General features: G+C 43.3%; 1 protein-coding gene and 1 long non-coding RNA gene across 2 annotated transcripts in view; both read left to right on the top strand.

The window, feature by feature from the left end:
• The window catches only part of LOC308484225 (cytochrome P450 2G1-like), a 34,681-nt gene extending 29,528 nt beyond the window's left edge, over positions 1 to 5,153 (top strand). The window contains exons 8-9 of the mRNA XM_081018984.1: positions 644 to 785; positions 2,552 to 5,153. Coding sequence (XP_080875110.1) covers positions 644 to 785; positions 2,552 to 2,733 — 324 coding nt within the window. The 3' untranslated portion in view covers positions 2,734 to 5,153. The remainder of the gene's footprint in view (positions 1 to 643; positions 786 to 2,551) is intronic.
• An 8,599-nt stretch (positions 5,154 to 13,752) lies between these two features.
• Positions 13,753 to 14,668, top strand: LOC308484559. The gene is made up of 3 exons (XR_013989980.1): positions 13,753 to 14,296; positions 14,378 to 14,454; positions 14,577 to 14,668. It is a non-coding gene; the product is annotated as an uncharacterized lncRNA (long non-coding RNA).
• The last annotated feature ends 8,390 nt before the right edge of the window (positions 14,669 to 23,058 follow it).

Raw genomic sequence — 23,058 nt, 5'->3', positions numbered from 1 at the left:
CGGCTTCCAAAAGAATATTAAAATACTATAATACATCAAACATTAAAAGCTTCCTGAAACAGGGCTGCCTTCAGATGTCTTCTAAAAGCCTGGTAGTTGTTGTTCTCTTTGACATCTGGTGGGAGGGCATTCCACAGGGAAGGTGCCACTACCGAGAAGGCCCTCTGCCTGGTTCCCTGTAACTTGGCCTCTCACAGTGAGGGAACCGCCAGAAGGCCCTCGGTGCTAGACCTCAGTGTCCGGGTAGAACGATGGGGTGGAGACGCTCCTTCAGATATACTGGACCAAGGCCGTTTAGGGCTTTAAAGGTCAGCACCAACACTTTGAATTGTGCTTGAAAACGTACTGGGAGCCAATGTAGGTCTTTCAAGACCGGTGTTATGTGGTCTCTGCGGCCGCTCCCAGTCACCAGTCTAGCTGCCGCGTTCTGGATTAGTTGTAGTTTCCGGGTCACCTTCAAAGGTAGCCCCACGTAGAGCGCATTGCAGAGATGAGCGCCACAACCCCAGAGTCGGACACGACTGGACCTAATGGTCAGGGGTCCCTTTACCTTTACCTTTAAGAGGCTTCCAGTTGCCTTCTGAGTTAAGGCTGTGGCAGATCCCAACCCACCTCTGTCCTTCCTTCTCTCACCTGCCTCTAGGGCACGGATGTCATTCCCTTGCTGACCTCTGTGCTGAAAGACCCCGAATGCTTCAGTGACCCTGAGAACTTCAACCCAGCCCACTTCTTGGACGAAGAGGGTCGCTTTAAGAAGAATGACGCCTTCATGCCCTTCTCCACAGGTACTGGGTTGAGGGTGGCAGGAGGGAGGCATTCATAGGTTAATTGGTGGGGGTACTTGCCCTGACTGAAATGCTATTTCATCCCTCAAATCTCCCTCTCATAATCTACAGTGGTACCTCGGGTTACCTACGCTTCAGGTTACAGACTCCGCTAACCTAGAAATAGTGCTTCAGGTTAAGAACTTTGCTTCAGGATGAGAACAGAAATCATGCTCCGGCGGCATGGCAGCAGCGGGAGGCCCCATTAGCTAAAGTGGTGCTTCAGGTTAAGAACAGTTTCAGGTTAAGTACGGACCTCCGGAACGAATTAAGTACTTAACCCGAGGTACCACTGTAGAGGGATAACTTCTGCACCATCGGAAGACCAAATTTTTAATAAGGAATGGGGAAAAATTACAACTTATCTTAAAAGACCATTGTAAACAGTTAAAAATGTTAGTAGGATTAGAATATCACTTGTAGTTTAAGGTTGAATTCTGGGCATAATGGAACAGGCAAATGATTTGGAGTATCATAAAATATGCGGGAGGAAATGATTAATAATGAGACCCTCAAAGGGGAGGATGGAAGTCCAGGAGATTCCTTGGAATCTTGTTTTAATTATTTATATAGCTCTGTAATATATATTATATATATATATATATATATATATATATATATATATATGCTCTGGTCCACGGGGTCACAAAGAGTTGGACACGACTAAACGACTAAACCACAACAACAACATCATCTCTGTGAATTTTTAATTTGAAAAACCTGTGGCGTTTGCCTCCTAGGTGGGTCATAAGGAAAGGGTTAAATGAGTGTGATGTGATTGGCCAGAGAGAAACTGATAGGAGGAGTTAGAGTGAGAGTGAAGCTGTGCGGAAGTCAGTTGAGGGTTGGGAGTTGAAGAAGGAAGAGGGAGGTTAAGTCTGTGGGTTGGTGGAGTTGTGTTGTGAGTGAGAGGTTGTTAGGTGGAGTCAGATAGATAGTTGGAATAAGCAGTTTGAAGTTGTTAGGAACGCATATACGATATACGATATCTTTATTGTCATTGTCCCATGCAGAACAATGAAATTGAAAAACTACATAAAAACTACATAAAACATTCAAAAACCCCCAAAAAACTCTGAAACCCCATTTTAAAATACACTATACTATAGAGACCCTTTATGCTGCGTTCAGAACCAGAATTGCATTGGGTAGAAACTGTTTCTCAGGCGGCTAGTCCTGGTCTTTATAACCCTATGCCTTCTTCCAGAAGGCAGAAGCTGAAAGAGATCATTTCCGGGGTGCGCACTATCCTGCGCTATCTCTGCAGCTTTCTTATGGCCCCTGGAAGCATAATTTGATCTAAGGTGGGAAGAGTGCACCCAATTATTCTCTCTGCAGTCTTTACAACCCTGGATAGCATTGTTTTTTCCCTGGCCGTGCAGCTCCCAAACCACACACACAGACCACAGACAGTTAAGGAACTAAGATTAAGAAGCTGCCAAGTAAAATTAACTGAAACCATAAGCTTGCCCATGCCTATAAATAAACTTGATTATTTGTTAATGTTAACAACTGTCTGGACTCCGTGAGTACCCAAGGGAAACGGGTTGGTGGCAGCGAAGAAAGCAATCACAGTGGTGGCACAGGGTCAACAGACCGTCAAACGTCCGGGGGCCCTGTGTGATCGCCACAAAAACAAATAACAATTTGTTAAAAAAAATAAAATTAAATTTGTACCATCAAACACCAGACTAAAGCCATAAAGTGCTGCTTGATTCTCTCTGCAGGGAAAAGGATCTGTGCCGGGGAAAGCCTAGCGCGCATGGAGCTCTTTGTCTTCCTGACTTCTATCCTGCAACATTTCACGCTCAAGTCCCCCGACAACCCCGAGGACATCGACCTCACAGCCACAGCAAATGGTTTTGCAAACATCCCACCCGCCTACCAGCTCTGCACTGTTCCGCGCTGAGGAACGATTGGTTGAGAAGCGGGGCAGGGAAAGGGGCAACAAATTTAATTGGGTGGGGTTTTGGGGGGGGGACACTACACTAAACATTACGGGTGGTGCCTGGGAGGTAGTGGCCAATGTGCTATAATCCATGGAATGAAGCCATACAAATGAGGCTTCTGGACTTTTGGAATGGAAGTTTCAAGGTCTAAGTCAAGCAACCTGGCTTGGTTTTTCTTTATCTGAAAGTGGTCAATAATGCTACTCAGAAACCAGGTTGGTTTCACCTGTGGTCTCTTGATTTTTTTGCCTAATTAAAAGGGGAGCTAGTTTCTGCACCGGGTGCAGGAAGGAATGTGTTAGAATAATTGGTTAATTGAAACTGTACTTATTTATTATACCATAGATATGCCTGCCAACCAAACCTATTATCACAACCTTCTAAATCCAACAAATCTGTTTTCTAACAACATCCATTCCTTCAACCAACAGAGGCAAGACGCTTCATAATATAATTTCAAGTCTGGCAAGGCAAAGCCCCCTCTTTAACATCTGTTAACAATTTGAATTGGATTCTTGGTTTCTTCCCCTGCCAGATATATCTTGAAATTATTTTTTGCCATTCCTTAAATATCACTGCCCCCTTGATTATTGGAATTGATTGAAACAAAAATAACATTTTTGGTAGCACGTTCATTTTGATAACAGATATCCTTCCCCACAGAGATAGTTTCATCCTTCTCCATACTTCCAGATCTCTCAGTTCCGTTCCACATCATTGTATAATTATTTTGAAATCAATCTATAGTCTTTGATGTTAACCAAATTCCTAAATATTTAATTTTTTTAACTGTTTCTATACCAATCTGCTGTTGCAACATATCCACCAAATCTTGATTCATATTTTTAACTAACATTTTAGTTTTCTTTCTATTGAATTTAAAACCTGCTATTTGTCTGAATTGTTCTATTTCATCTAATACTTCAGCATTGGATAATGGTTCTTCTATTGTTAGTACCAAGTCATCTGCAAAGGCTCGAGTAGCTTTCTTATTTCTACGCCCCATTCACTGCGCACACTCTGTGTTGGTGAAGTAGCTCAGCACATTAAACATTACTGGTGATACCTGGGAGGTAGTGGCCAGTGTGCTATAATCCATGGAAAGAAGCCACACAAATGAGGCTTCTGGACTTTTGAAATGGAAGTTTCGAGGTCTACGTCAAGCCCCCTGGCACCCCTCAGCAAGCAAGACCATGTGGTGCTGGGGCTGAGGAGGAGGTGTGGTTGTCCAGAACACCTGGAAGGGACCCTGTGAAGAGAATCAGAACTTACAGGGTTAAACAGTTCTGAGTGACGTCTCACATTCTGAGGCGTGGTTATGTTCACATACGGGAGTGGTTTCTCTGTGTGTTTCTTCTTTCGTTTTTGACCGAGAGGCGAAAGATGTGCGCTCTTTCGCCTGGCTGATTTATGATGTTTTTCTACACGATTAAAGACTGTTGGAGATAAGCAACAAGGCTGCGTACAGTCTGATTTATTACACACACATTGCAACAGTTTTCTACCGCTGCGGAGACTCTGCTGAAGGAAGCTGACAGTGAGCTACCCACGGGAGTCCAGTGGGGCGCAGGGAAACGTGCCGGACTCCATCATCAAGCCACAGTGGGGGGGGGGGGGGGAGATGACAAAACCAAAATTACAGGACATCCCAGAGGTGGACGGTACCCTGTGGCTCAGGTCTTTCTGATGATGCCTGCTTTGCTGACTATATTTCAGACCACATCAGACCATCTTCTCCCTGAATGGTTAGGGTAGCTCTCCCAAAACCAGAGCGTCTCTGCAAATGTAGTAAACAGGAACCTGATACTTTGGAGCATTATTTTCTTTTCTTGTGATTTTGGCATTTATGCCAGAAGACAATTATTAGAGGCCTTACAACTCAACAGGCTCAATTCTATGCTACCAATGCTTCAGGACCTGCTCTCGGACAGGAATGATCAAATTACTTTAATAGCGGCTGAATTTTTGAGTGCTGTCCATGTAGAAAGACTGGGCCATTATAAAGAGATTTAGTGGTTCTTAATTGATCGGTGATGTGGTAGTGTTGTATTGTGTTATATATGTAAATTGATTTTCTCTGGAGTTAAAGATCTGACTGGGACAAACCTTGTTATGTTGAGCTCGTATTTTGCACAATTTGTATACGGTGTCTGTTTGATAATGTGTGGTTTGCTATGCCTAATAAAGGATATAATGTAGTCACCGCTGGCTGTTGTGGAGAGGAAGAAATGAGACCTGGATTGCTGTTTTCTCTGCCTCTGCCGCACAATATTAGAACTCAGGGAAAGTCCAGGGAGACCTGGGCAGGCAGGTTAATTCAGGACAGACATGAGAATGTCCTTCTTCTCACACCAGGCCATGAACTTGTGTCAGGAGCTGGAGTCAAACATAGGACAGCAATAAAAGAAAAACTAAGTTAATTTAACTCTCCGTTCAAGAAACCAAAACAGCAGAGGCCTAGTGATCGCAGCAACTCTTCCCAGTAGGTCTAGAGGGAGGAGAAGCTGGAGAGGTAGCTTCATCAGTTGAAGACCCTCAACCAGCAACTGGAGGGGCAGGCCAGGTGAGTGAGCAGCAGCCTGAGAAGGGCACGGCGGGCTCATTTTGCTGCTCCTACTGCAGGATCTGTCCTCTCTTTGCAGTGCCTTGGACTCAGAGCTGAAGGACAGCCAAGCACAGGTCAGAGAGAGCCTCCAGAGGAGAACCTGGAGTGGGAGCAGTGCCTGCAGGAGACGGTCCGAAGCTAAAACCAGACAATCTTGGAGCTAGAATTGTCTGAGTGCTAGGCTAGGGAAGCATCTGTTCCATTCTTAATTGCCTAGCCAATAATTCCCCGGATTTATTAGCAAATTCTTTTGCCTTAAGTTTTTATTTTCCATTCTACTACTTGATTTATAATCGAGAATTTTCTAAGATTGGGGATTTCTAAGAAAAGTAATAGATCTATCAACAATGGGAGAGTGATTCTCCAAGGGCATAAAGGCTATTTATGAGAAACAACAAGCCAGTCTGATAATTAATAGCAGGAAAACAGACTATATTCCCACAGAAAAAGGCACAAGACAAGGATGCCCACTCTCTACCCTAATATTCAGATTAACTTTGGAAATACTCAACTCGGAACTGAGAAAGGAAGAAGAAATTAAAGGGATTACAACAGGAAAAGGGGTTTTCAAGTTGAAAGCCTTTGCAGATGACATAATTTTAACAGTGGAAGATCTGGAGTTGAGTATCCCTAAAGCACTGGAAAAGATAACAGAATTTGGCAAGGTCTCTGGTTTTAAGCTAAACAGAACAAAGACCAAATTCATGGTTAAAAATATTCGGGATCAGGAGAAAAAGGTATTGTAGGAAAAATTGGGTTTACAGATAGTGAAAAATGCAAAATATCTGCGAACTGAAATAACAAAGAACATTAATCTTTTCAGTGATAATTATAAAAAAAAAACTTTGAAAGAAATTTAAAAACATTTAGAGATTTGGACCATGTTAAAGTTGTCATTTTGGGGAAGAATCTCAGTAATTAAAATGAGTGTACTCCCCAAAATGCTTTTTCTCTTCCAAATGATCCTGATCATAAAGTTAAATGCTTTGAGGAATGGAGTAAAGACTTGAGAAGGAATGGAGTAAAGACTTGAGGAATGGAGTAAAGACTTGATAAGGTTCGGGTAAGCAAATTGCTGACCCGAACTCAAAAGGCCTACCTAAAGGGGGACCACTGGATGAGGAACGGGATGGGCCAGTATCTAGTCGGACCCGAAATAGAAACAACCTAGTTAATGGAGACGTAGAGAACGTGTTTCCCCTCAGAGCATTGTCCATACCCCCAGCCAGAGCAGGAGACCCACCGCGTATGGTTTTCACCCATCAGCCTTTCATCACCTCGGACCTAATGAATTGGTCAGATAAAATGCCTTCCCTCCGAGTTGACCCTGATAAATGCCACCGACAGGTAGCTACTATTTTCTCCACCCACAACCCGACATGGGCAGACGTACACATGTTACTGGGGGCCCTTTTCAACGAAGCTGAAAAGAGGGAGATATTAGTAAAAGCGGGGGAGGCTTTGGGTAGACCCGACTACCAAGCAGACCAACCCGCTTCCATGGCCCCACTGACAACCCAAACCCTTGTCAACGACCCTGCCTGGGACTATAATACCACCGATGGCATGTTGGGCTTAAAGATATTCAAGAAGGCTATCCTAGATGGCTTACAAGCTGCAAGACAGCGGACTGTAAATTGGACTAAAGTCCAAGCCGTCCTACAAGGACCCGACGAACACCCCTCTGATTATTACACGCGATAGTTCTGCAATCAAAACGTGGGATGGAATAGACCCAGAGAGCCCACAACACTAAGTTATTGTTAAAGGGTTTTTTAAGGATCAAGCCACGGCCGATATACGAAAGGCGTTAAACGCACACCTCGGCTATGATGGAAAAACAATAAACGAGATCCTCTCCATTGCGAAATTCGTCTTTAATTCAAGGGATGAACAGAAAAGGAAGGACCAAAAACCAGAGCTCCCACGAGTGCTAGGTTAGGCCACAGGGGGTTCCCCCTTGCAGGGAAAAGCAAAAAGGAAGGGGGTATGAACAGCCAGATAGGCGCACCTGTTTCTATTGCGATGAGATGGGACATATAAAAAGATATTGCCCCCTATTGACCGGCCTCCAGGAGCCCGGAACCAGGAGAGCAGACTATAGAGACCCAAAGACCTTGAGACCGGAATACAGAGAGTCAACCAACCCCAAGTTCAGGGTCCTATGTATGGACCCTCTCAAGTGCAAACCCAGATGGCACCTCCTCCTCCCATACAGTGACCCAGGAATCCACCTAATAGTAATAATCCTTTCAACCACCCAAATCGCTCTGCAAACTCTTCCCATGAGATGGTGATGGAAGAATACAGTGATTACTGACAATCAGAAGCAGATCCTGCCTCTTTTCCTTTTCTCTGTCCAATCTTACAGCTATCTTCCTCTGATCCTATCTGCACCATGCAGATAGATGGACAATCCTATGACTGCCTGCTCAATACAGGAGCCATATATTCTACCCTTACCAATAGTCACTTGGGCCCAGGAGAAGGAACTAGGACCGTAATGGGACTAGATGGAATCCCCCGAATTTGCTCCCCTCCAAGCCCGCCAAAGTGTCAGTCGGACCTTTGTCAGTTAAACACACTTTCTTGCTGACGTCTAGCCCTGTCAATCTCTTAGGAAGGGATCTGCTTTGCAAGTTAAATGCCACCATCCAATGTGGCCAGGAGGGAATTTACCTACATATGCCCAATGAGTCAATTTTCAACTTTCAAGGGGTCTTACAAGAGGCTGATAACAAGAATTAAAAAAGATGATGGGGATAACTTTTACTAAAAAACCGGAGGCATTTCTATTAATTATTTTAGATAAAGAGATCCCAAAAAATCTAAGAGAGGTATTCTTGTATGCAACCGCAGCGGCTCATATACTTGTGGCCAAGGGATGGAAAGATCACGAGGCTCCAAAAATAACAGATTGGCAAATCAAATTACAGGAATTGGTGGAGACGGCTCAACTGACTAGTAAACTCAGAGGAAACTCAAAGCAAAAATTTGCGGAAAAAATGGGATGGTTATAGAAGATATATTCAAAAATACAATAATAGTTTTGAGTCCGCGCTAGCATTTGAGTGATAAAGGAACTAAAAGGAGGTGGACAACAATTAAGGATTTATTATGTTTTGAGAATGTATTAGAAAAATTATATAGAAAGGTTTATTGTTTTGTGTACATTCAAATGTAAGATAAAATATATGGAAAGGGACTTGACAGGAAGTCAAAGTTGAAGAAAAGATTTTGGAAGATAAAAGGGGGGGAATATTTATTTTGTGTGAGTGTGTGGGTGTCTGCACATATGTGTGTTGTTGTGTGCAATGTTTGGGAGGAAATAAGACTGTAAATAACAAATAACAAACTAAATATCGATGTATGTAATTTTTATTTCTTAATTATATTTAGTGGTAGTATGGCTGTATTGTTTTTTGTAACATAAAATCATTCAATAAAAATGATTTTTTTAAAAAAGATAACAAGAACCTCGACCTCCCCCTTGAACTCCTGAATGGGGTCCTCCCTTGGCTATGGGGAACCAAATCCACGTCAGTTGGACTTTTGAAGTCTGCAACTCCAGTAAAGGTAAATTACAGGAAGGATTTGCCTTTTCCCTGCACCAGACAGTATCCGCTACCAAAAGAAGCAATAGAGGGACTCACCCCAATGATTGAGGAGTTCTTAAAAATGGGATTTCTAGTTCCTTGTGCCTCTCCGTGCAACACCCCCCTACTCCCTGTCCGTAAGACCCACACAAATCCCGTAAAATGGTGCTTAGTTCAGGACCTAAGGCTTGTAAACTCCTTTGTTATTCCCTGACACGCCATAGTGACTAACCCTCACCACCTCCTGAGCACAATTCCGGAGGGAACTGTAGTTTATTCAGCCATTGACTTGTGCTCTGTCTTCTTCAGTATCCCTGTGGATGCAGAAAGTCAGTTCCTTTTTGCCTTTGCTTGGCAAACCGGCCAGTTAACATGGACACGACTACCTCAGGGATACGTAGAATCCCCAGCGATTTTTTCCGCCATACTGCACCAGGACCTATTGTATGTCACTCTTCCAGGAGGCTCCGCCCTCCTTTTATACGTTGATGATATCTTACTATGTGGGCAGGCCTTAGAATCTTGTAAATCGGACACCATAGCTCTCCTCACAATATTGGCGTACAAAGGACATAAGGTATCCCCAAAGAAAATACAATATTGCCAGAAAGAAGTAAAATACCTCGGCCATATCTTGGAGGAAGGGACCCGTGCCCTCTCCACCGACAGGATAAAAGCTGTAACAAAACTATCCCTTCCAAAGACAAAAAGACAACTTAGAGGCTTCATCGGGATGAGCGGGTTCTGTCGCACCTGGATTCCCCAGTATGGAGAATTCACCCGTCCCCTCACTGCCATGACCCATGACAACGCCCCAGAACAACTCGAATGGCCTGCAGGGGCACTTGAAGCTTTTGAATCCATCAAGCGAGAATTAAGATCCTCACCTGCCCTTGGACTCCCTGACTACCGGCTGCCCTTCTCCCTGTTTGTACATGAAAATAAAGGGGTAGCTTCAGATGTCCTCACACAGCCCTTCCAAGGAAGAAACTGTTGGGATTCACAGGATGCTGTGTAAGTAAGTCTGCAGGCTTCAGTTTGCAACAGGCTGATGCAATACTCTCTGTGGTAGTGCTGGGTCAGAATGATTCAGCAGTAATGTGATTGGCTGTCACCGGTTTAAAAGTAAAGCCTGTTCAATAGTAGTGGTGGTGGAGTGGTGTAGATGAGTGTGGAGTCTTCTTTTGCCCTGTCGCCGGAAATCACCCCCCCTTTCACTAACACGTGTATTACACAAGCACCACACTCACACCTACACGCATCTCCCCTTCCTGACCCTAGAGATGTCCCTTTAGAGGGCCATCCCTTAAAAGCCTTCCGTAAATAAGGAAGCGCTAACTTGACAGCTTCCCGCTATAGTGCTCCGCATCGCCCTATCTTTATTGCGAGTAGACCGGCCGACCGAACTCTGGGTCAATCGGCGGCCGCCTCAGCCAATCAACGTTAGTGAACAGCGCCCCTTGTGGCGGCCACGCAGGTACTGCAGGCTACCGGCGCTTTTCTCCCCTTGCTTTGACAGCTCTCAATACAAAGTTTCCGAGTTCAACTGACCGTGACTGATTTAATCAAAATGTAGCAAGCTGCTTCCTGAAGGCGAAAGTGCTTTGAACTTCAAGGACAGTATTCTTCATAAATTCACTAAAAATCAGCCGTACCTCGGATTCTCACCGGACCACTTTTATTCTGCTGCATATTGCAAGGACTATCAAAGGGGGGTGGTCTGATATCAAGCGGCCATAATCCTTTCACCGAGCAGTCACATACTCTCCGTTCCCTCCAAGTAGACGTGACAACCTTGATAACCCTCGCTGATGGGCTCAGACAGAAGGCTATCAGGGATACAATGGACTGCATATCGTAGTGTATTCTATGCGGACCCTCACAAAGAACTGTGGCCGGATTCCCCTCAGGGGGCAGGAAACTTCGCCTTTCGCCTTTGTTTTCGTACATGACTCATGTGGGGAGGGGAGAGGAGGCTCCGGCCAGGTGTCAGGACGCTCGGATTACCTGTGCAGCCCCTCCCCGACTCCTCCTATTTTTAATATAATCATGATGTAAATATGATGTAATTCTGAGGGTGTAGCTTAGGGGATTAGCAACTAATAAAAGTTAGGGTCTCCCTTTGTTCGGGGCTTCCATTTTGCTTCACCTTGTGGGCGGTGGGAGTCCTGTCGCGACAGTCCTTTTCTAAATAAAGACCGAGCCTACTGGCTGCTGTTTTGCTCTGAATTGCTCTGGTTGGTGTCTTCATTTGCCCAAGAGAACCCTCGGATTTTCCGGTAACAGCCCCAAGGTGCAGGTACTCTGTCTGATTATATGAACTGCTTCTGTAGATATTCGTATATATATTTAGCTCACATTAAACAATACTGCACTAAAGAACCTGGGACTCTGAGCATTCTGCTAAAAGTGCCGCGAGGAATTCGCGACAGAAACAGACCAGTTACCTACTATAGCCTCCAACTAGATACCACTGCCATGGGAAACGTGGGGTGCCTCAGAGCAGTGGCAGCAGCAGCGTTACTTTTGGAAAAGGCACAAGAGACTGTGTTAGGGCACGACCTGACTAGAAATGTCCCTCATGCTGTAGCCACCCTCCTTAACCTACAGGGGTGCCAACGTTTTACCATACAAAGACTAAACAGGTATGAGGCCATCCTCCTCAGCCCTTCAAATGTAACAATCAAAAGGGTGAATTCCCTTAACCCCGCAACTCTCCTACCCCTCCCTGATGACGGCTCACCACATCATGATTGCTCCCAGAAAGTGGCTGAGAGAAAATCAAGATGGCGACGAAGGTAGTTACCAAGTAATTTCGGTTACCCTCATCAAAGTTTTAAGTGGTTTTAAGTGGTTTTTAATCTTCCTTTGTTTTTATTTGAGAGTTTTAATGATCTGCTGGCTGTGCTGGCTGTCTTTTAATATCTCTCCACTTTTGTTTTATCTGGGTTGTTCCGACCCCCCGGACTCGCCACCACGACTGCCGCCGCCTCCCTAACTGGGAGAGATAAGTGAAAGGTTCTCCGGGGCATAAATCCTCTGCCCTGTCGACCAGCTCTTTCCTTTTAGTTTTTAGCTTACTGCATTATTGCGAAGTGAAGTTTGCCCGACTGCTGGAACCAGGCTGTTTCAAAAATCCTAGGAACAAGGAAGAGGGGAAGGAAGAGGCTTGAACTGGTTGCCTTACCGTGAGTAATTTTACGGCACCATTCCCCTGGTAGTGGTAGTACTCTTGTGAGGAAGTCTAAAGGATTTAAGGAGCTCCCCAGCACAGTGCTCAAGACGGTTCCCCTGCAAAATTGATTTATGGGCCATGGAAAACGCCCAAGAGACCCTGACGAGGCATTATCCTCTCCGAGGCCTAAGCAATCAAGGAAGGGTTCACCTAAAGGTGGGAGAGGCCCCGAGAAAGGTACCTACTCAATAGCAATTCAAAATCGTTTCGATCCTCTAACTGCCCTTGAAACAACATCAAAAGATGAGGCCCCTGAGACGCTACAAGTTGGAAAAACTAATGGTAACACAAATGGGGATGGTCCCTATCCGAAGGAGGTGTTGGTAGCCGAATCTGCGGACTGCACAGGTTGTGAGCAACTCCATCTAATAATTAGAACGCTAAACTGTATATTTAAGAGAATTGACGGCCTATCCTCTCAGCTGCATAGCCTTCAGCAAAAACTGGATGACCAGCTGGTACAGACAGCCCAAGATGGGGCAGTAGATGTTCCATTGTGCCGGCAGAAAGCGCCACCAAACACTGATCGTATGAAAAACTGCAAATACAATCTCAACCCCTCACTGAATCGCCAATCCCTGATTCTACATCCAAGGAAGATTTCCCTAACCTTCCGGGAAAGGGACCCAAGTTGGGCAATGCTACATGGGACTTAAGAGCACCTCAGATGGCTTCTAAAACTCGAGACATCACAAATAGATCTTTGTGCTGTGCTTCCATTAATCCACCAGAACAGATATCAGAGAATGATGCTGGCTTTCCACTCTGCAAAAATCCCCTCTCTTATTATTAAGCAAAAAGTGTTTTTGAATAGTTATGGCATTTTTCCAACGAGAGTCTTCACGGACTCCATAATTAGACCCCTCCTAGCGGAGGGATTAATCAAGGAGACGGTACAACCTTCCCGTCCTGAAGCACAAAAGAGGGCTGTACATCCCATGTCTGGGCCAGTCCCAAAATACCTCCACTCCTACAACTAAACACTACGATTGTGCCAGTAACTCTTTGACACCCCAGGAGGAAAGAGAGCTTATTGCCTCCTTTGGAGAGTTACCAGCGAGGGAACAACAAGAAATTATAAATAGGCTAGACTTACTTAAACTTCAGCTCCTTAGTATCGCCTGCAATGGAGTTTCTACGAATAATACCCACTCTAATTTAGCGGTGCCATGCCCCATGGAGGTGGAAACAGCAATTCCCCAATACCCAGCATATAAGGAGCCTTCTGCATTGGATGGGAAGGTCTCACTGCTGGAGGCAGACTCTTCTCCTCCCCTTCACGCTGGTAACTCATCCCTGCTTCTAATCGACTTCTCTGTTCCCTCCGTGATTAACCGATCAAAGAATGGAACTCAGGATAACATCTCCCTGGATAAATCGTTGCCCCTTCATCCCTCCATGCACTGAAAGGGATATACCAAGAACTCTGGCCACAAGTTTCAATATAAGGAATAATTCCTACTCAAGAGTTGAAATGAAAAACGTGTATATTCTGCTAAGAATAACAGTTTGAAGCTAGTACAAGTAAAGGAGTTCACCAACATACGAACTGGCTTCAAGTTTCAGATTGAACATTTTAGTAACTGTAACACGAAGAATAGCGTATATGCATGGATGTGCCCATGCCATAAGATATATATAGGCAAAAGCACCAGACCAATTAAAATACGCATAAATGAACATTGATCACGGATCCGTAACAGAATGCTAGAAGCCCCAATGGTGGAACATTATATACAACAAAAACATACGGAGGATGATTTTGTCTTCTTTATTATTTGGAAACCAAAAGTAGATTTATATACCAGGAGAAATATTGATAGACTATTGTTACAACAGGAAGCACGATATATTCATTTATTTGAAACGATGTCCCCCAATGGCTTGAATGAACATCAAGACTACAATTCTTTTCTCTAATAAACCACCATAGATGACCTTGGACTTTAAATCCCTTCTCTGTTTACACCTTTAAGAAGGGAGAGCCTATTCTCCTCCCCCACAGACACATATATAAGACAATGATCTCATTCCCTAATAGAAAACACACAGAGAAACGCAAGAAAACTTGGATTCAATTATCTAAGGTGAGAAAACACTGACCTGATGTCCGTTTTTCACAAATAATTTGACTGGAAATAATAACTCTTGGAAATTCCTATTTCTAGACGCATGTCGAAAAAGAAACATAAAAGAATTAAATGATATAGACTTCCAACAGATTTATAGTCCTCAAAAAACCGAGGTATGGAACCAAATATCATGATATGTGTTAACACACCTTAGAATGTATATAATTTATTATATTTATGATTTATGGTACTGAAGCACCTTGATCTATCTTGACATATTATTTGATATTACCAGCTGAAGAAGGCGTCTACTCCGAAACAGGGCCCTGTCCTGGTCACCACTACCGAGTCATACATCTGATTCACACTCCGGATACTCCGTTTTGGACTGCATATTTGAAACTACATTATTTCTGTACTTAAACGTTGTGTCCAAATTTACTATTACCTTAAAACTATCGTACTTACACGTTGTATTTAAATTTACTACTAGCTTCAAACTGTTATTCTTAGCAGAATATACACGTTTTTCATTTCAACTCTTGAGTAGGAATTATTCCTTATATTGAAACTTGTGGCCAGAGTTCTTGGTATATCCCTTTCAGTGCATTTTCAACAAGAACTCCAGTTTCTTTAACCTTCATCCCTCCATGCCAGACTTGGAATCAACATACATCGAAGACCATCCACGACCCGAGACGGCAGTGGCCACTCCAAGTCAGGCCTCTCCAGCGCTTTCTTGTCCACCAAAAATCCAACAATTACGTGAGGAAGACACTACAGTGTCGAGAGTCACCACAGAGTGGACTGAAGACCCAGCAGGACATATAAATCAAATGATCACAAGTGTAGCGGTTAGATTCCCAAAAAGGACGGTTCCAGCAGACTTGGCAGGAGCCTCTTCAGAGCCTAGTTGGGCCCGACAGTTAAAAACGCCAAATATTATTTCTACCCACCAGGATGCTAACTCTCTTCTGCCCCCCAAAATTCTGGCCCTCGTGATTCGATCGTGCCACAACCGGCTCGCACTAGAGCAAAAGACTCCCCACAACCGGTGCGCACCAGAGCAAAAGTCTCACCACACCAGGACGACAACTTTCAGCAAAGGAAAATAACGGACTTCTTTAAGGGAGTGTCCTGGCTGCCTAAGAGCCCCCCACAAGAATTTAAATGACGGTTAGCCGGACAACCCAGAAAACCACCAATATCGATCCTCTGTTGGAACATAGCAGGCTGGCGTAGGAAAAAATGTGACCCAGAATTTCAGTCGTATATCAACTCGTTTCATATCATTCTATTGCAAGAAACTTGGGAGGAGGGTGAAATTGTCATAAGCGGATTTGACCTATTATCCCTTCCAGCTTATCCCTCCCAGAAAGGAGGACGACCGAAAGGTGGTCTAGTAATTGGTATCTCACTGAACCTGCATTTTAAATTTTCATTAGTTTTGACTGCTCCCCCTTATGCTTTATCCGGGTTGATGTCGGGGGGGGGGGGGGAAGTATCACTGCTAACCTCCAATGTCTACCTCCCGCCAGGGGGTTCGTCCCTTGAACTGCATGATAGATGGGAAATATTAGAAGATCATTTAGTATCTATCCCCTCTTTTATTCATTATGGTCCTGGAAGTTATTTTGAATAAAATAAGAGAAACACCGGAAATAAGAGGAATTAGAATTGGGGTAAAAGAATATAAATTAAAGGCATATGCCGATGATTTAGTAATATCATTAGAAGACCCAACAAAAGGCACGGACAAAGTTCTAGAGTTATTGGAAGAATTTGGGAAACTATCCGGATTTAAACTAAACAAAATTAAAACAAAGATGCTGACAAAGAACATGGCTGAAGATTTAAGGGATAAGCTAGAGTTGGAAACAGGGATAAAGGTAGTGAAAAAGGTGAAGTATTTGGGTATTTGGGTATCTACAAAAAATATAAATCTAGTGGAGGATAACTATAACAGAACTTGGAGAAAAAGTAAAAAAGATTTAGATAGCTGGAGCAGACTAAAACTTTCTTGGGAGGGAAGAATGGCTGCTATTAAAATGAGTATCCTCCCAAGGTTGATATTTCTATTTCAAAATATTCCAGTGATTAGGGGTACAACAATGTTCAAGGAATGGCAGAGGACCCTGTCTCGATTTATCTGGCAGGGCAAAAGAGCTAGAATTAAATTTAAGTTGCTTACAGATCGAAGAGAAAGAGGAGGGTTCTCGGTCCCGAATTTAAGATTATATTATGAGGCCTCGTGCCTATGTTGGATCAAAGAATGGATAGTCCTGGATAATACGGACCTTTTGGACTTAGAGGGATTTAACGCCAGATTCGGGTGGCATGCATACTTATGGCACGATAAAGAAAAGGTCCATAAGGGATTCTCCAACCACATAATTAGAGGGGCGCTGTTAGAAGTATGGAATAGAAGTAAGAGACTGATTGAAAAGGACACCCCCTGGTGGCTATCACCAATTAATATTTTAGCAACTAAAAAACTAAATATGGAAAGACAAAGATGGACCTATGAAGACCTCTTGGTAAATTTGGATAAAGGATGGAAAATCAGACCCTATGAAGAGCTAAAAGATAAATTAACAGGATGGATACAGTTCCACCAAATCAATGCCCTATGGAATGAACATAAAAAAATAGGAATGAATGAGAAAAAATCCAAATACCAGGTAGAGATAATAGAAGGAAATACGAAACTCCTATCCAAAATGTATAATCAATTATTAGATTGGGACACCATGGACGAAGAGGTTAAAGAGGTCATGATCAAATGGGCCATAGACTTGGGATACAACCTGGACTATGATAGGTGGGTAAAACTCTGGAACAAGGATATGAAATTCTCAGCCTGTGTTGGACTCAGAGAAAATATGGATAAGATGATGTACCGTTGGTACATCACCCCAGCGAAATTGGCAAAGATGTTTAAGACTGGGGACAAAATGTGTTGGAAATGTAAAAAGAAAGAGGGGGATTTTCATCATATGTGGTGGACGTGTGAAGAGGTGAGGAGATTCTGGGGTCTTATCTATGAGGAATTAAAAAAGATTTTGAAATACACCTTCCCTAAAAAACCCGAAGCCTTCCTTTTAGGAATGGTGGAAGATGAGATTAAGAAAGAGGACCAAACCTTATTCCAATACGCAACGGCAGCCGCCAGGATATTGTTGGCACAGAACTGGAAAACACCTAATATCCCAACAATTAGAGAATGGCAAACCAAATTATTTGAATATATAGACCTAGCAATGATGACACAGAAGATCAGGCATCAGAAAAATTCCAAATTTATTAATGATTGGAATAAATTTATTTTATACATGGAAACGAATTTAGGAAACATTAAAATCACAGTAGGCGTAATATAAAACCAGCGATGAAGAGACAATGGTTGTAAAAGGACACTGCAGAAGATAATAGTGGAATACAGCTCAAACCGTGGTGGGAGGAAGTCAGATTAAAGATATAGTATGTAGTTATTTATGTTATATGTATTTTTTGTCTGTATGTATTTTGGTATTCTGTTATGTTTGTGGATTAGTTTTAATATTTGTTGGAAAATAATAATAAAAAGATTTTTTTTTAAAAAAAAGAAGAAGATCATTTAGTATCATGCCGAGTCAAATATGCCAATAGCCAATTCTTAATTGGTGGTGACTTTAACGCACGTATAGCAGCAAATTGGGCCGATTTAACTAAAGCTAAATGGTGGACTGCTCCATGCCTCGACAATTATGATTTGAGACATGCCTTAGGGAGAGCCTCAAAAGACTCTAAAGTAAACGAGGCTGGAGTACTTCTTTACCATATGGCTATTCGCTTAAACTTAGTACCCCTGAATGGCTCCTGCCCCCCTGATATACCGGGGGAGTATACCCACCTAGGCATAAAATCAAACAGTGTACTAGATTACCTTTTAGCCTCGAGTGACTTGATTTCGAAAGCTCTCTCTTTTAAGATTGACAATATTCAGTATAGTGATCACCTTCCACTAGCTGCTACGTTTGACCTAGACTGGCATGGGGACGAGCACAGTCATCCAACTCAATTAGATACTAACGCAGAAAACCCGGTAGAGGGTATTAATATGGCATTACGAGTGAAGGGTATAGAGTGGTCTGTAACGCAGGCTCAAAAATATTCTGAATTTTTTCAGCAGGAGATCATACAAACCTATTCAGCCCTTGGCATAACCCCATATGAACATGACCAAACTATTAATCTATTTGCCAATCTGTTGAGTGACCTAACGTCATTCTTTATTGTCCCAACCCACCAGGCAAATTGGGCCCACTCCAAGACAGGTGCACCGTGGTTTAACCGTAATTGCAAGCAAGCCAAACAACATCTCTGTGCTATTTATAATGATTACAAATCCTCAGGGGCGATTACGCTTCCCAAGGAGTACTATCAGGCAAAATCAGCTTACAAATATGTGCAAAAAAAAGGCCAAACAGGAATGGCAACTGAACCGCTGGCAAGCACTTATAGCTGCCTCAAGTACCCGTAATTCCCAAAAATTCTGGCTGCTGGTTAACAGAAAATCTAAAACATACCCCTTAACAGTTATTCCTGCCCCAATTTGGGAATCCTTTCTAAGGAACTATTTTGCCTTACCAGACCTTAATATTAATACAATCGATGGAGTCTTTGAGCAGCTCCCTCTTTGGCCACCCGCTGACCCGGAAGAAATCCACGGACTCATTTCTAATCTTAAAATCGGAAAAGCCCCCGGTCCTGACCTAGTCCCGGCGGAAGCTATAAAACTTCATGCAGACTGGTGGGCGAAAATCCTGACCGCTACTTTTGATGCCGTAAATAACAGTGGGAAGGTACCAAGAATATGGAAGGATGCGATTATTGTTCCAATTCATAAAAAAGGCTTGACAGATGATCCGGGAAATTACAGGAATATCAGTTTATTGTCATTAATTGGGAAAATATATGCACGGTTCTTGTTAACTAGCTTACGAAGTGGGCCGAAGAGAACAACCTGATTGGGCCTGAACAGGCTGGTTTTAGACCGAATCAGTCAGCGGTTGATCAGGTCTTAGTTTTATACCACCTTGCCCGGAAATATTCCTCCCCAAATAAAGGCCAACTTTGTGCGGCCTTTATTGATTTAAAGGCCGCTTTTGACAGCATCCCCAGAGGATTACTTTGGGGAAAATTAGCCCGATGGGGAATAGACAAAAGACTTTTGTGGCTAATAACTAAATTGCATGATGGATCGGCCGCTAGGGTGAGAATCACTCCGGCCGACGACCTCTCAAATTCAGTAACTATCAATAGAGGTGTTCGTCAAGGATGTATCCTTGCTCCAACCCTTTTTAATCTATTTATAAGTGATATGAGGGCGCCTCTGATAGAGTCTCAAGAAACGATCCACGCCCCCCGTCTTGCCCAATATCGTTGCCCCCTTCTACTCTACGCAGACGATGCAGTGATCCTATCCTTCTCAAGAGTCGGCCTCAGGAGGGCATTAAAATTTTTCGATGCTTACTGTAAATCAAATTTTCTTACAATTAACCATGTTAAATCCAAAGTCCTAATTTTCACCAAGAGTCGAAAAACCTATAATTGGAGAATAGACGGAAAAGCTATTGACCAAGTCTTTAAATTTCAGTACTTGGGAGTCTTTCTCCAACACAACACGGCTGGAAGGTCCATATTGCATATGTATTAAACAGAGCTAAAGCCCTTTCCTATGCGCTATTGCGTTTTTTCTTTTCAGATGGGGCTTTCCATATTCCATCAGTGTTAAAAGTTTTCAAGGCAAAGGTGATTGCAACAATAGCATATGCAATCCCATTATGGGGGTCCTTTGTTAACCTAACCCATTTGGAGGTAATCCAAAACCAGCTTTTAAGAAGGTTGCTAAAATTACCCAGGTGTGTAAGCAATACTGCTATACGACTGGAACTAAATGTTACATCTCTAGAAACCACATTATGGAAATGCATCCTCTGTTACTGGTTGGCATTATGGCATAAACTTCCAAATCTCCACTTGATACAGTGTCTCTGGAGAGATGACTTCCCTAGCCCCTGGGCAAAAATAATACATGGGAAACTTGTGTCCTTAGGACTATCTCCATCTGAACTATTAAAATTGGATTTAATTTCTGCCAAAAGAATTATAACTCACAAATTAGAGGAGATGGATTTACAATTTAATATTGCGACAGGGGGTGGCACCTGTTCACCGATAAACCTTGGCTTAACACCACCAGTGAAACTTCCATCTTATTTGACTACCTTATCTGTGGTGACGCACAGGTATGCCTTTATAAAGGCTAGATTCAATGCTTTCCCATCAAACGTGTTGGGGTATCAGACTCTCCAACGGACAGATCTCACTCCTCTGTGACTGTAAAAGTGGATCTATAGAATCGTTATATCATATAATCTTCTGTTGTCCATTACATTCGGCTTCACGGTCCAAGTTTCTGGCCCCATATTTATCGAGAATTGCTGACGGTCCTCAGGAAGCCCAAATAATATACTTATTAAACGACGAAGATTCAAGTAGATCCCTTGCAGTCGCTAGATACCTGATTAATGTTTTATTTCAAAAGAGGAGAAATGGATCACTGTATGTCTCTGAGAGCTTAGCTAAACTTAAGAACCATCAATAAGTGCCAGAACTAAGACGCATACCCCCCAAAATCTGATGGATCTGAATTGCGGTTTACATAGAGGGAGCTTATTGTGTATAGTGTTTACTTAACTGAAGTAAAATTGGTTCTATATGGGTGTTTTAACTTGGAACTGTTTAAATTGTATTGTTTATGGATAAAATTTGATGTATTGTTTTTGATATGGGCCTATGGCCGCAATAAATCTATCTATCTATCTATCTGATTGCTCCCAAGTAGTTCGTCACGCTGAGAAACCACGGGAAGACCTAGATTACCTCCCCTTGGAGGCCCCAGACCTCATTATATATACAGATGGGAGCTCAAAGATAGTGGGAGGAGAGCGTAAGAGTGGCTATGCAGTTGTGACTGCCACTGACATCCTAGAAGCACGCCCCATCCATGCCAAATATAGCACACAGGCTGTTGAACTAATTGCACTTATCCGAGCCTGTGAACTGGGGGCGGGACAAAGAATTACAATCTATACAGACTCAAGATATTGTTTCCGACTGGTTCATGCTACAGGGCAGATTTGGCTCCAAAGGGGTTTCCTGACAGCTGCAGGTACCCAGATTCGATTTAGTCGAACGCCTGATGAACTCTATACATCTCCCCGAGGCCATAGCCATAGTGCACTGCAAAGCCCACACCAAAGGAAAGGACCCAATCTCGGTCGGAAACCACTGTGCCGATCATATAGCACAGGAAGCAGCCCTACAGCCCCTATCACCAGATAACGAATTCCAAGGAGCTCAAATTCCTTCGGATCTTGATTTTGAACAAATGTATAAGACAGCAACCGTAGAGGAGCTAGAGGGTTGGAAAGAGCAAGGGGCCTCTTTGCAAGATGGCATCTGGTACCTCCCTGATAAGAGACTCCTAATGCCTAAACTTTGGGTACCAAAACACCTCAGAATCTTACACCAGTGTACCCACTGGGGAAGGGACAAACTCATGGATACCGTTCAACGCTGCTGGACCAGGGCTAACCCTCACTGCAAAGGCAGCAGTAAAGAACTGCCACACCTGCCAGACTTTCAACCCGAAACATACTGCTAGATGCCCTCCAGGAGCCAGACCGTGGGCTTTCGTTCCTGTAGTAAAGTTAGTACTTTCCTAGAAGCTGTTCTTTGGTCAAGTGGAGGGTGAGGCCTTGTGGGAAACCAGTAAGAATTATGGGAGCCATCCTGTTGCTTTAATCCGTGGGCCCGTTGGCTCCACGGGCGTGAGAGGATTTCTATGGGAAAGGAATTTTCGGGCTAAATTGATGGTTTAACACCTGCGTTCAAAGCTATGAACATACCCTCTGTAATGTTATCTATCCTTGATTGCTTGGGAATGTACATCTGCCTAAGCTCCACCAGTCTCCATGGAAAGGGAGGAAACACCTTGATCTAGGCTGAAGGCTTAATTGGCTCAGCTGCCACAAGTTAGAATTATTAGCCCACCAATTGGTCATTGGAGAATTCAAATGTAATCAAGGGTTCTGACTGGGCCTAGGGGTTTCTGATTCCACGTGCAAATTATGGATAAAAGATCTAGAGAATGGTTTGAAAGCATGCGCTCTGCAATCCGCAAAAATCGCCCGGCTGCTGATGTCCACCAAAGCAGCCGTCTTTTCGTCCTTTTGTTCTTTTGCGTTGAAGATTTTCTAAGACCTTTGGATGGGGATTTCTGAAAGACTCTAACTATCCTATCTTTGCCTTAGAGTATAGAAATGAGTATATAGTCAGCTATAATTTACAACGTTCTTATTTTTCTGTACTTGTAATTTACCAAAAGATGTGTCTGCTTATTAGCATGTTCTTTATGTTTTTTAAATAAATTTTAAGAAAGAAACTTTCTCTTGTATTGTGTATGCCTGTCCGGGGGAATAGCTAATTCCAACGCCTAGACTTCTTGGTTGCGCTCTATCAAAGGATTTCTGCCTGCAAGCTTGTGGAAGCAACTTGTAGTTTGGGGTAGCCGGTAACAAAGGAGCACAGCTGGCTCCCTTGAGCTGTGGCTTCACGTAACCCTGGGACGAGGGAGTGGTGGCAGCCTTACCAGTACCACTTTGTCCTGTTTCTGAAAAGTAAACGGGTTTGCCAGCCGTGCTCCAGAAACCTGCTCTGGCCGGAGAGCA

The sequence above is a fragment of the Podarcis pityusensis genome, assembly GCF_964106645.2.
Source record: "Podarcis pityusensis genome assembly, chromosome: 8".
Classification (NCBI taxonomy): Eukaryota; Metazoa; Chordata; class Lepidosauria; order Squamata; family Lacertidae; genus Podarcis; species Podarcis pityusensis.
This window is presented reverse-complemented; position numbering and strand designations above follow the sequence as displayed.